We start from the raw sequence: 12,720 nt of genomic DNA, 5'->3' as shown, positions 1-12,720 counted from the left end.
GCACGTCAAAACAAATCCAAAATTTCCCCTGATGTGGCTGTTGTGGTACAGCGGCAGAGTCCCTACCTACGAACCAGGAAGCTGGAATTCAAGTCCCATCTGGTCTAGAGGTGTCCTATAAACACTTCTAAACAGCTTGAGAGAATATCAGGTAAACTCGATAAGAGGGAAGAAAAGTGGGCGGGGAGAGAAGGAAGAGGCGGGGCTAGGCCGACGATGGGGGCGGGGAGAGGACGTGGTGGGCCGGGTCTAGGACTCGGGGTCGGTGGGAGGAGGAGGTGGAGCCTGGCGGCTGTTGGGCAGGGCGAGGAATGTGTCCGGGGGGGTGGGGTCATTACCGAGTCTGCGCAGAGCATCGCGGTGACGCATTGCCGGCTTTTGGTGGCGTGTGAAGCAGCACGCAGGCGCAGTGGCCGTCGGCTGAATCGTGGGTCAGCGCGAGCGTTGCTCCCGGTGCTTGGAGTGAACGCTGAAGCTGAATTGAAGAACCGGTTTAATTCGTATTGACGGAGTCGTTCCGATTATCAATACTGTGATATTTTTCTTAAACAGCCAGTATTTGATTTTGTTTCTGTCTGTGTGTGTGTGCGCGCTTCTGTGTGGCGGAGGAGGAGCGGGGTCGTTGAGGGAGGATGATGTGCGAAGTGATGCCCACCATCAGCGAGGACACCCTCACCCAGAGGGGGTCCCAGAACGGGGCGGAGGACGCCAATTTCGAGCAGCTGATGGTGAACATGCTGGACGAGCGGGACAAACTGATGGAGACCCTGCGGGAGACGCAGGAAACTTTGTCCCTCACTCAGGAGAAGATGCAAGAGGTGGCCCACGAGAGGGATCTGCTGCAGCGCCAGTTGAATTCAGCTTTACCCCAGGTAACGGTCCAGGGCCGGCGGCTTTATTGCTGCAGCTGCCACCGCCACCTTCGATGGCAGTTCACTTAGTTTTACTTTTGGGGGGAAAAATGTCTAATTCACCAGCCACAACAGGGGGAGGAGTTGCAGCGTTATGGGATGGCAACTTGGTGCAGGGTCCGCAAGGGAGTTCTTTTGTTATTTGTGCATTGCCTCATTATATAACACTGAAATGATGCTGTGTTGCAGTACACCGTGTGTGAGCAATATGGGGCCATCAGTGATCGATCCGAATATTTAGCGAATGCGTTCAGCTTATCTTATAGGTAATTACACACCTTTTTTCTCCTTGAAACTCGACTCTCTGGTCAGTGGGAACGGATTTGTAGGTGACTTGTAAGAGAGCCAAAGAGTAATTGGGTTTTTTTTAAGATCAGTGTAGGAATCTCAAAAGGCAGTCCGTTGTGTCTTGCACCTGCCTTCAGGTAAGTAAGTGAACCGAAGGGACTCGACCGAGCGGTTTTTGAACTATTAAATACCTGTCGGGAGCACGTCTTCACGCTGCCACCAGGGGGCTGGAAGCAGAACAAGATTTGTTTGTGAATGCTACAAATCATCGTTTCCTTTAAATTTATGTTCAAATTTCACTTGTGTAGATTCAGAAATTTAAATATTCTTTATTGTTTTCACTCAAGGTTTGAATTGATTATTTGTGTATCTGTGTGAAAAAAGTAAAGGCTTAGTCTATTGATTTATATTGCAGTGCTGTTAGTGTGTATATATAAAAATGTATGTAATGAAATATTTACTATGCATTTCAGATGGGAAATGAGCCTAATATCAATAGACTGTAAAAAAGCTTATTTTTATTTTTTATTTTCAACAATATTAAGACTTTTTGTTGGGCAAGAGGTATTTTGTAAAGGATTGTTTTATTGAAAGCAACCTGTTAGGATGTCATTTTGACGTGGAGTACCGTGTTTACAATGAATCCCTGATGTCTCATGTCATGGAAAAGAAATACTAACTGAGGAATGAGCCTATAATACAATAAAACCAATTACACAAAACTAGAGCAATAAAGATTTAATATGGAAAATCATGAATATTTGGGACTGAGTTGTCAGGTTAGAACGTTACAGGTTATATAAACTGTGTTACACCAATGTGTCCATTCATGGGCTTGGATGAAAAAAAAGCCTCTCTTTCTTTTCCATCACTTGATTGTTGTCTATGAAACTGGCACATTGTTCACTTGCACAGGATTCATCAGAGGATGAACACAGCACGGAAAATGATCTGAAACTGTTCTCCAAGAGTTTACAAGGGAGAATGCTCAACATAAATTTCCTAAAGGGTAATGCCTTTAGCTGATTCTGTGATACATTCCCAAGACAGCAGCTCATCCAAAACTTAATCATCTATGATATTGCCATATTAGCAGTGGAACTTTGGAATTATAGGCTTTAACAGTCACCTGCATACCCAGTGGAACTCTACCAAACATGCCACTTGATGAACATGGATATCTTTTCCTTAAAAGAAAAACAGGAAGAAAATCTGGATATAAATTTGTGACAAGCTTAAGTTGATTCAGTGCAATTAAGGATCTCAGATACTTCTGTTCAGAAGCAGACAGTCCTGGGAATTACATTTAAAATAATTTGAGGAAGTCAAAGGAAACTATAAAGATTCAACAGATGGGAAAACAGCTACCTTTATACCACAGTATTTTGGTTCACAATCTTGAACATTTATGTTCAATTTAATGCTCTGTTTTGAGCCAAGTTCTTTGTGTTCCTAACACATCACAGTTCCCTGCTGCTGCATTAGTTTCCAGTTCCAGGATCTTGTTTCTAATGCCTCTTATTCACATTTATGCATATCGACGTGAATGAGTGGAAACCCGTATGTTTAATTCTGGTTTCTAACCCCTATGCTTATGCGTATTTCCATCTCGACAGCTATCTATTTTATGATCAAGTTTGTCTTGACTGTATTTTCCTGTCTGTCCTCCTATTCCCCTACTGCTTCTCCCCATTGCTGACCACCTCTCCCTTCAAAGAAAAATTCTGGTTTTGATTCATGTCACAATGTTCCTCAATACTCTGTATGTTTGTATCAGGATTAAAATATGACTATCATGTAGGTAGCCTTTGAGCAGTAAAAACTTTTTAATATTGCTGAAATAAATATATTTTGTTTAAGCTTTTCGTATTGCACTCATCAGGGGAATTTGCAAAAATACCATGTCAAGGGAAATTAACATTTAGATTGCCAAGCAGCTGCCTCTCATGCAAGTGGACTCGAGAACTTTGTCATGGAGAATATACCAGTTAATGATAACTGACATAATTCCCAAGCTTTGTTTACATTTTAAACTAAGTGGGTTGACTCTTGACAAAGCATTGTCACCTATTTTAATCAGTTGAAAGAATAGAAGCTGTGTATTAATATGTGTAGCTTCTAATACTTGCAAGGGAAGCGCAATGAGGCTGATCAGTCCTAGACAGGTTTTCAGCCTGTTGCTTTGCCCACTCAGAATTATTAAGCAAATGCTGTCCCGTCATAGAATTGCATCTAATGTTCGACATTGTGCTTTGAAATTTGTAAGCATTGGCTCATTGGGTATGGTCAGTACCTCATGAGTTCTGAACAGTTGAAGTGACGTGCAGTGTCACATGATCCACCAGCCTTTGAACACATTGGCTTGCATATTTATTTAGCGTCATGCAAGCACTGAAGTACATATACCACATGACTAATTTTGTATAGAAGGCAGAATGTCTTTTTTGGCTTGGCAGCAGAATCCTGTTAGTGGCTAATACACTTGTTGGGTATGGTATGGTCATATCATAACACTACGAATTTCACTGCTTCCTTTTTTTTTTCAGATAGCATATGCTATGATAATCTGGGATGAATTGCTACTTTTCAGGACCAAAGGTGACTGTCTTAGGTCTTTTTGAGTTTAGTAGAGAATCCCATGGCTGATTTCACATGATAAAGGTTTCTTTAATATTTGCGACGACCATACCAGACACGCATTGATAGTACTAAAATGTACATGCTGCTATTAATGTCAAATGGTCATTAGAAAGAGCTAACTTCACCTATTGTTTACATTTTTGACACACCTTCCCCTTCCAGGGTAATGAGGTACACTCCATACTTGTAGAATCAAAGGAAGATGACCTTATGCCTATAAATGAGTTTGTGAATACACAGCAAGAAATTTATTGCATCAAGCAGAATATTTCTTTTTGGTTGCTCACAACAAGAAGTGTAGAAACTATTATCAAAGTGACAAACCTTACTGAGCAATGTGATTTTTAGGAAGTGACCTCAAACCTTGGCAGTTGGTAGGATAGAAGGACATACTGATGTGTATTACAGTTGGCTGAGAAGTTAAGAGATGGCAGTACAGAAAATGGTGAATGTTAAAGATGAGAGGTTTTCAGAACTTAGAAATTACTAAATTACTGAACAGTGAAAAGAAATGTGAGGAGAGAGGCCTTATTGCTTAATACTAAGGTATTACATTTTGTGATAAGGGTATAGATTTTTTAATTCTTGGAATTTTGGATTTGAGAATTGAGGCAGAAAGATTTTGGTTTAGTTTTGTGAAGGTACATGTTTGTTTAACATGTCAGAATGCATCAGAAGATTGGAGGGAGATACTTTTACCAAACCAGATCAAGTCCCTAAATAGGATGCTTTGAGCACCTTTACTACATAGAGTTTCCTAAATTCAGAAAAGATCTCTTCTCCTGAGCAACCATTCCAATCGTAAATGTTCAAAATTTAAACGTACATGTGTTGATTTCAGTTCCTGAATACGGAAATTGTGGATATGTCTGTGCTAAGAATGATCATGCTTCTTTTTTAAAACAGAGAAATTAAAACATTTTGAAGTAGTTTAGAATAGTGTTAGACCTGGTGACCTTGTGCTCATACGGTGATTTGTGGGCCTAATGTAAGATGCATGTCGTAAATCAAAACTTGTGGGAAAATGTGCAACTTGAATTTCCAGTGACAAACAGGATTCATAATAACATCAGTAAAACGTCTGCACTTGTAAATATTGATATTAATGAGTTGCCATATCATTGTTTATCTGTCACTGAATAAAAACCTGCATTGTCGTCATGTTTTGCATTTCAAATGTGTTACTGTAAGTTATTCAGTTTTAGCAAGTCATCTTTTATTTTACTGTTGAGGATTATGTGCTTTGCTAGCGAGGAATGTTTGTTCTTATTTCAAAGGAGTTAGAATATGAGTGGTGGAGTCTTACTGCAACTGTGCAAGGAGCTGGTGACACCAGATTGAGAGTATTGTGAGCAGTTTTGGTCCACTTAAGGAAAGATATCATTTCATTGGAGACAGTTCAAAGAAACTTCATTAGAATGATCCCTGTAATAGAGAGATTGTCCTATGAGCAAAGATCAAACTGAATGGGACTTGGCTCACTGGAGTTCAGAAGAATGAAGTGTGATCTTTTTGAAATATAAGATTCTTTAGAGGGTTGATAGGGTAAATGCTGACAGGACATTTCCCCTCACAGAAGAGTTTAGGACTGGAGGGTGTAGTTTCAGGATAATGACGTGCCAATTTACCATTGAGATGAGGAATTTCTTCTGTCGGAGTGTTGACGGTCTTTGAAGTTCCTTGCCACAGAGAATTGTCGGGACAGAACCCTTGTGTACGTTTAAAACTAAGTTAGGTTCATGATCAGTAGGAAGAAGAAAGAGTTATGGGGGAAATGCTGGAAAGTGGAATGTTACATCAGCCATGATTATATTGACTGGTGGAGTAAGCTTGAGGGGCTGAATAGCCTATTCCTGCTCCTTTTTGTTTGTCGTCATTGTAGGCTAACTCTGTTTCTCTTCACGGATGTTCAGTTTTTCAGCATTTTTGTTTATTTTCAGTTGAATTATTCCTTTCTTTTTGCTGAGCTTGGAATTGAATTTTGCTAGTTCCTGACAGTTGAATATCCTAATTACGTATTTACTTTCCTCTGTATTTGAATATTGAGATGAAAATTTAGTACTATAAATTTTTATATGCTTTCTTTCTCCTCTGTTCCTTTCGTTCAGAAGGCATCATTCAGCTGAATTCAGATCAATTCTAGAATTATGCAAATGTAACTTGTTTGATTCCCTTCACTATGTCTGAGGGGGGAAATAAGTTTGTTTTGCTATGATATTGATACACAGGACTAGTTTTATTGTTTTTATTACTCTGTACAATCTGAAGTGATATTTTCAGTCTTGTGCAGCAAAGAGTGAGACAAATAACAGCAGACCTGGGAAGCATATGAACAGAAACAGTCAGAAAAATGACTGACTTGTTTTATGATAGGGTAAACTTAACTAAATGATAGTTTTGATCAAGGTGCAAAGAGACAGGTGCGGCTTAATTTCCAAAATTCTTGAATAAAGCAGCGCAACTTGAAAAGACAGCTCAAAAAGTCACAGAATCCCCGACTTCAGACATTGTTTTGTCTCTTTCTTAAAGTTATACTAAACCTTTTCAACAGTGATTTAGCTCTGGGTGGAATATTGTGATTAATTCTGGGCACTACTTTACGAAGGACAGCTAGGCTTTGGAGCAGACACAGGAGACTTAACATAGTATTTAGCTTACCATTTTACTTTCTGATTATGTGGAGAGACCAGAGTATCTGAGGATCTTCTTGAAGCTTTGAAGATCAAGGAGATGTTTAAGGCATTCAAATCGTGAGGAGTTTAATAGAGTAAAACAGAACAAATACTTTTCAGTGGTCTGGAGATCGACACAGATTTAAGGTAGTTGTCAAAAGAACCAGAGATGTTGGGAGAAAAGATGTTTTATGCGGCCAGTATGATCACGACTTGTGGTGATGGAAGGCAGCAAGGTCAACAATTTTCAAATGACAATTATATAAATACTTAAAGCATTGAAAAAAAATTGCATGGTGTGGAATAAGAGCAAGGTAGTAATTAAATAACTCATCCAGTTGAGGGCTACCTTGGGATCCATGCTACTGAAGTAGTGTTTCCTGACCTTGTTATTCCAGGCCTCGAGATAAGAGACCAAGTTTGAGTGCTGTTGTGATGGTCCAGACGAACGAAAAGATCAAACTTCTCTCTCTCTCCACAGGTCCTTGTCTGCTCATTTAGAAAACCTTCAATATCTGGATGACCTTGCATTTCCTGACATTGCATCATTTTAATTAACCCATTTTCCTTAACTTCCTGATTCCACTTACTACTGTGTGCTCTAAATTAATGTCATTTGCAAATTAGTTATGACTCTCCACAAGCTTAGATGTTAAAAAGCTGAGAACTGTGTAGATCTCAGGAGACATTATAATCCTGTCTATCTCTTCCCTACTTTCTACCAATTTCTTAACCATAACGAACCCAAGTTATCATGTAATATTCAATTGCAAACTTTTGATTTTCTTGTTTTGTGATTCTCTTGGGCTTTTTGGAAACCCATATCGACTGCACATTTAAATTTTTATTTACCTACCATATTAAGCACCTAGTCAAAAAAAAACTTGACTGGATTAATTAACCAGGATTTACCATTTAATAAATAATTCAATGCTGACTCTTAAATCAGCTTATACTTGTTCTGTTTCTTCTGAGAGATTTCTGCAACTTTCTCAATTAATATTTAATTGATGGTTCTTCAGGTACTGAGGATTTTCCAAACTCCTTTTGAAAATCAGCATAACATTTGTAGCCTTCTAATCCAAAGGCAGTTCCTAATTCTGGATGTTGGGTGAACACTGCAGCAACAAATTCTTTGCTCATATCTTTCTAGGACCTGAAGAATTTACTGTCAACCCATGAACTTAAATTGAGCAGTTAGAAACCTGGATGATTTAATAGTCGCTAATTGGTGAAAAATCCCACAGGTGATTTGGTGGTAAATGCCATTCAATTGTATGTGATAGCACTTCAGTGTATAAAAATAATTGGATGAACAGGAGTCCCAGGTTCAACTGTCACCAGCTTATATATTTACCTTCTTTGAATTATTTTTGTGTTCTTTTTCCAACATAAAAATGAATACAAAGTGTTTTTAACAGGTTTGACATTTCCTCACTGCCCATTTAGCTGGTCTGCACCTGTGTTTACTACTCAGTATTTATAAAGACTTTTGCTATAGATTTAGTTTATTGAGCATATCTTTATTACCTTTTTCCCCTATTACTATGGTAGCTGTGTAGGGAGAAAGCACTGTACCAAAAAGACAACATCTTCCACATATGTCAATAGCTTTCAGTTTTGCAGCTTCTTTAGACCCTCTGCTGCCTCTCATTTGTCAGTTGTCTGACATTCAGTACTCGATGAGCAAAAATTTTACCTTTGAGCTGTAGCACAAATTGTTCCCTTTCCACTGTTCCTTTATGTGACAAAGACTGTGGTGTTGTTTGACATTGAGATGGCTTTTTTGCCTTGCCATTAATTTTCCAAGCCTCCTCCAGCCTTTAAGGCCTTTGAGGTTTCAGATTTGTGCCTCTTATTGTTGTTTATTTTAGTTGCATCAAAATTATCAGTCATTTGACTGGGCCTTCAACTCTGAAATACATTCCTTGTCTCCCCTTTTCCCTCCCTTCCTCAGATCCTCCTTGAAAACCTACCCTATTAATCAAGCTTCCTGCAGTGCCACAACAATGCTACCTGAAGGTTGCAGGAACAGAAACTCATATTCTGCTTGGGAGCCCTGCAGCACAATGGTATCAATGTGGACTTCACAAGCTTCAAAATCTCCCCTCCCCCTATCGCATCCCAAAACCAGCCAAGCTCGTGCTCGCTTCCCTAACCTGTCCTTCCTCCCACTATCCCCTCCTCGCACTCAAACACCCCCATCTCCAATCTACTAACCTCATCCCACACCGTTGACCTGTCCGTCCTCCCTGGACTGATCTATCTCCTCCCTACCTCTCCACCTACGCTCACCTTTACTGGCTCCATCCTCGCCTCTTTGACCTGTCCGTCTCCTCTCCACCTATCTTCTTCTCTATACATCTTCTATCCACCTCCCCCTCTCTCCCTATTTATTTCAGAATCCCCTTCCCCCTCCCCCATTTCTGAAGAAGGGTCTAGGCCTGAAACCTCAGCCTTTCTGCCCCTCTGCTGCTTGGCCTGCTGTGTTCATCCAGCTCCACACCTTGTTATCTCAGATTCTCCAGCATTTGCAGTTCCTACTATCACTATTAATAAAGCCGATCATCATCCATCTTGATACTCCTTTTTTATGTCAGAATAAGAAGTGCCTTTATTGATAAATCTTATTGTTAGATTACCTTGGGACCTTTTTTAAATGAACTATATAGATGAGTTTTATCCGTGCTTTTTTATTGTATGTGGATGTTTTATTTTTATTGTGGGCTGGGGAGTTGAGTACTAGAAATCACAGTCTCACAATGACAGGTCAGTCATTTAGACTTTAGATAAAATATTTCCTCCCTCAGTTTGGGAATCTTTTGAATTGACTACTGTGAAGAGTTGCTCTATCAATTTTAGTCAAAGGTGAACAGATTGTTGGATATTTGGAATCAAAAGAGATAGTATTGGTAGGTGTAGTGCAGGCTGAAAATTAGCTACAACCTTATAGAATGGTGAGGCAAGCTTTTGCGAGATGCAATGGTGTTATCTCTATTAGTCCAGTTCACTGAATTTCCATTTTTCTTTGCATGTGTCAGCTGTTTTTAGCTTGAAGATGTGGCTTACATTAATTCCTGAGCAACATTGCTTAATTGTGTGAACCTTTGTCCTTTTAAGGATATGCACTGTTTTTTGGTGTTATGCCTTTACTTATTCAGTATGTTTTTAGGTTTGTTTTGGTTGCAGGTTTGCCTTACCCCTAGCTCTCAGCTCAATTAATTAATTTCTTGTTCTTCACAGTTTATTTTGTGTAATTTTAAACCTCTCATCTGTCCCTCCATCTGTCAAACTTAGTAACAGATTCAGTCATATTACTGTCATCTGAAGTAATACAAACTATTTAACAATCTCAAAAATCTAGTGTAGCCTATTTCCGAGCACATTAATTCTGCACTCTTCTCTGAATTTTGTACATCTTCTCTTTGACTCAACAAGCTAAAAGGAACTTAGACCTTTTACAGCCACTTGTGGACCCTGTTTCATTGCTGTAATTCTGCTTTCTGTAATATGTATCTCAACCCGGCTACTCTGTCCTTTTGAAATAATAAAATGTGAGGCTGGATGAACACAGCAGGCCAAGCAGCATCTCAGGAGCACAAAAGCTGACGTTTCGGGCCTAGACCCTTCATCGGAGAGGGGGATGGGGGGAGGGAACTGGAATAAATAGGGAGAGAGGGGGAGGCGGACCGAAGATGGAGAGTAAAGAAGATAGGTGGAGAGAGTGTAGGTGGGGAGGTAGGGAGGGGATAGGTCAGTCCAGGGGAGACGGACAGGTCAAGGAGGTGGGATGAGGTTAATAGGTAGCGGGGGGTGCGGCTTGGGGTGGGAGGAAGAACCGGTTAGGGAGGCAGAGACAGGTTGGACTGGTTTTGGGATGCAGTGGGTGGGGGGGAAGAGCTGGGCTGGTTGTGTGGTGCAGTGGGGGGAGGGGACGAACTGGGCTGGTTGAGGGATGCAGTAGGGGAAGGGGAGATTTTGAAACTGGTGAAGTCCACATTGATGCCATATGGCTGCAGGGTTCCCAGGCGGAATATGAGTTGCTGTTCCTGCAACCTTCGGGTGGCATCATTGTGGCAGTGCAGGAGGCCCATGATGGACATGTCATCAAGAGAATGGGAGGGAGAGTGGAAATGGTTTGCGACTGCTTTTGTGCTCCTGAGATGCTGCTTGGCCTGCTGTGTTCATCCAGCCTCACATTTTATTATCTTGGAATCTCCAGCATCTGCAGTTCCCATTATCTCTGTCCTTTTGAAAGATCCTTTTCACTCCCAACTACATTATGTGTAGGTACATATTCATAAGCAATCTACATAATGACCCCTATCACCCCATGAAACTCTCTGACCCTCCTTCTGTCGGGCAAAAGATATAAAATTTTGAATATACGTACAAACAGATTCAAGATTAGCTTCTTGCCTGCTGTTATCAGACTATTGAACAGATCTCTCAAATGTTAACTTGGATCCCTGCCTCTCTCTCTGCACCTTCTCTGTGGCTGTAACACTGCATTCTGTATGGTACTATCTGCCTGTATAGCACACAAAGCAACACTTTCCACTGCCATGGTACGTGTGACAACAATAATTCAAATTCAAACTCAAACTCAAATAATAGCTAATACTTCAAACTTTGAGTTGAATATGTGCTTCTACCTATTTAACTTGTTGTGCAAAGTGAAAGCTGTCCCAACCAAGTTAATATTTTTTTCCTCTTCCCTCACGCCTAACTTGTACTTGGGATTGTCCCTGTTATAATCCCTAGAATTTTTAAAGTAATGTTGTGCAGAACTAAATTCATATTTGTAGGCTACAAAGAATGTAAAGTGGACCAGGAGAGGTTTGGATATATTGGGTGTCAGACACTGATGGAAGTAGTACATATCATTTCTCTGCATATAATTCAACAAATCTATGAATCAGGATGCCCAATTTGAATTTCTCAGTAAATATTTTGAATGGGACTTGTAATGCTAAAATTCTTAATAATTTTGATTTCTTATGATAGCTGATGGGTTGTGCTTGATAAGAATTTCCCGTCTAGTTTGATGAATAGGTTTGTCAATATTGCAAATCATGCAGCTGTACAGCATGGAAACATACCTTGCGGTTCAACCTGTCCATGCTGACCAGATATCCGAAATTAATCTAGTCCTATTTGCCAACATTTGGCCCATTCACTTGATTCCAGCTGTTTATACCTGATATATGCCTCCTTTCTCTTGACCAGAGCCTCAACTTCTCTAGTCATTCGGCATTCCCTGCATCTGCCAGCCTTGCCCTTCACACTAACAGGAACATATGGTCTCTAGACTCCTATTATCTGTTTTTTTTTAAAGGCCTGCCATTTTCCAACCATTCCTTTTCTTGGAATCGCCTCTCCCAATCAATCTTTTTTCCATATCCCTTTTAAAACAAATAGAATTATGATCTCTGGCCCCTAGGTGCTCCTCCAATGACACATCGGTCACTTGCCCTATTTTCCCAAGAGAGAACTTTGCTCCTTTTCTACTAGGTACGTCCATCCACATACTGAACAGGAAATTTTTTTTGTGCATTCCTAACAAATTCCTTTCTGTTCAAGCCCTTAACATTTTGGCAGTCGCAGTCAATATTTTGGAAAGTTAAAATTTCCTACTATTACAATCCTATTATTCTTACAGATAGCTGAGAAGCAAATTTATAATGAGATCTCAATTGCCTGCTAATTTTAAGTGGGTTGAGTTGGGGGAGGCTATAGTACAATCCCAATATGGTGATCATCCCTTATTTCTGAGTTCAACTGAAATCACTTCATCTGATGTACTCCCAGGAATTTCCTCCCTCCCCAAGTACAACAATAATGTTATCCTTAACCAAAAATGCTCCACCCTCCCCCTTTCTATTCTTGTAATCACATCTATACCCGGAACAAGAAGCTGCTAGCCTTGCCTTTCCCTGAGCAATGTTTCTATAATAGATATGAAATTCCACCCCCTCGTTTCCACCCGTGCCCTGAAATCATTTGTCTTGTCAGTTAGGCCTCTTGCATTGAAATATTATCAGTCTTCCCTTGTTCTTTGTGCCTCTGGCCTCTATTTATCTCTGGGCACTGATGTTTATCAGAAACCAAGGTCTTGGTAAGGTGGTGCCGGTAGGCACCGCAATGTCCTTGAAGACACACCGAGATATCACCAAACTCGTCTTTTGTCTCCTGGATTGCGCAGACAT

At 40.3% G+C, this 12,720-nt stretch overlaps 1 protein-coding gene across 2 annotated transcripts in view; it reads left to right on the top strand.

Annotated features, from left to right (window-relative positions):
* The first annotated feature begins 412 nt into the window (after positions 1-412).
* The window catches only part of ppfia4 (PTPRF interacting protein alpha 4), a 642,255-nt gene continuing 629,947 nt past the window's right edge, over positions 413-12,720 (top strand). For both annotated transcript variants that reach the window (XM_059653442.1, XM_048553122.2), the window contains exon 1: positions 413-872. In XM_059653442.1, coding sequence (XP_059509425.1) covers positions 633-872 — 240 coding nt within the window. In that variant the 5' untranslated portion in view covers positions 413-632. The remainder of the gene's footprint in view (positions 873-12,720) is intronic.

This window comes from Stegostoma tigrinum, chromosome 21 (genome assembly GCF_030684315.1).
Source record: "Stegostoma tigrinum isolate sSteTig4 chromosome 21, sSteTig4.hap1, whole genome shotgun sequence".
In the NCBI taxonomy this organism is placed as follows: Eukaryota; Metazoa; Chordata; class Chondrichthyes; order Orectolobiformes; family Stegostomatidae; genus Stegostoma; species Stegostoma tigrinum.
The sequence above is the reverse complement of the archived record's forward strand: the minus strand, read 5'-3'. Positions and strand labels throughout refer to the sequence as shown.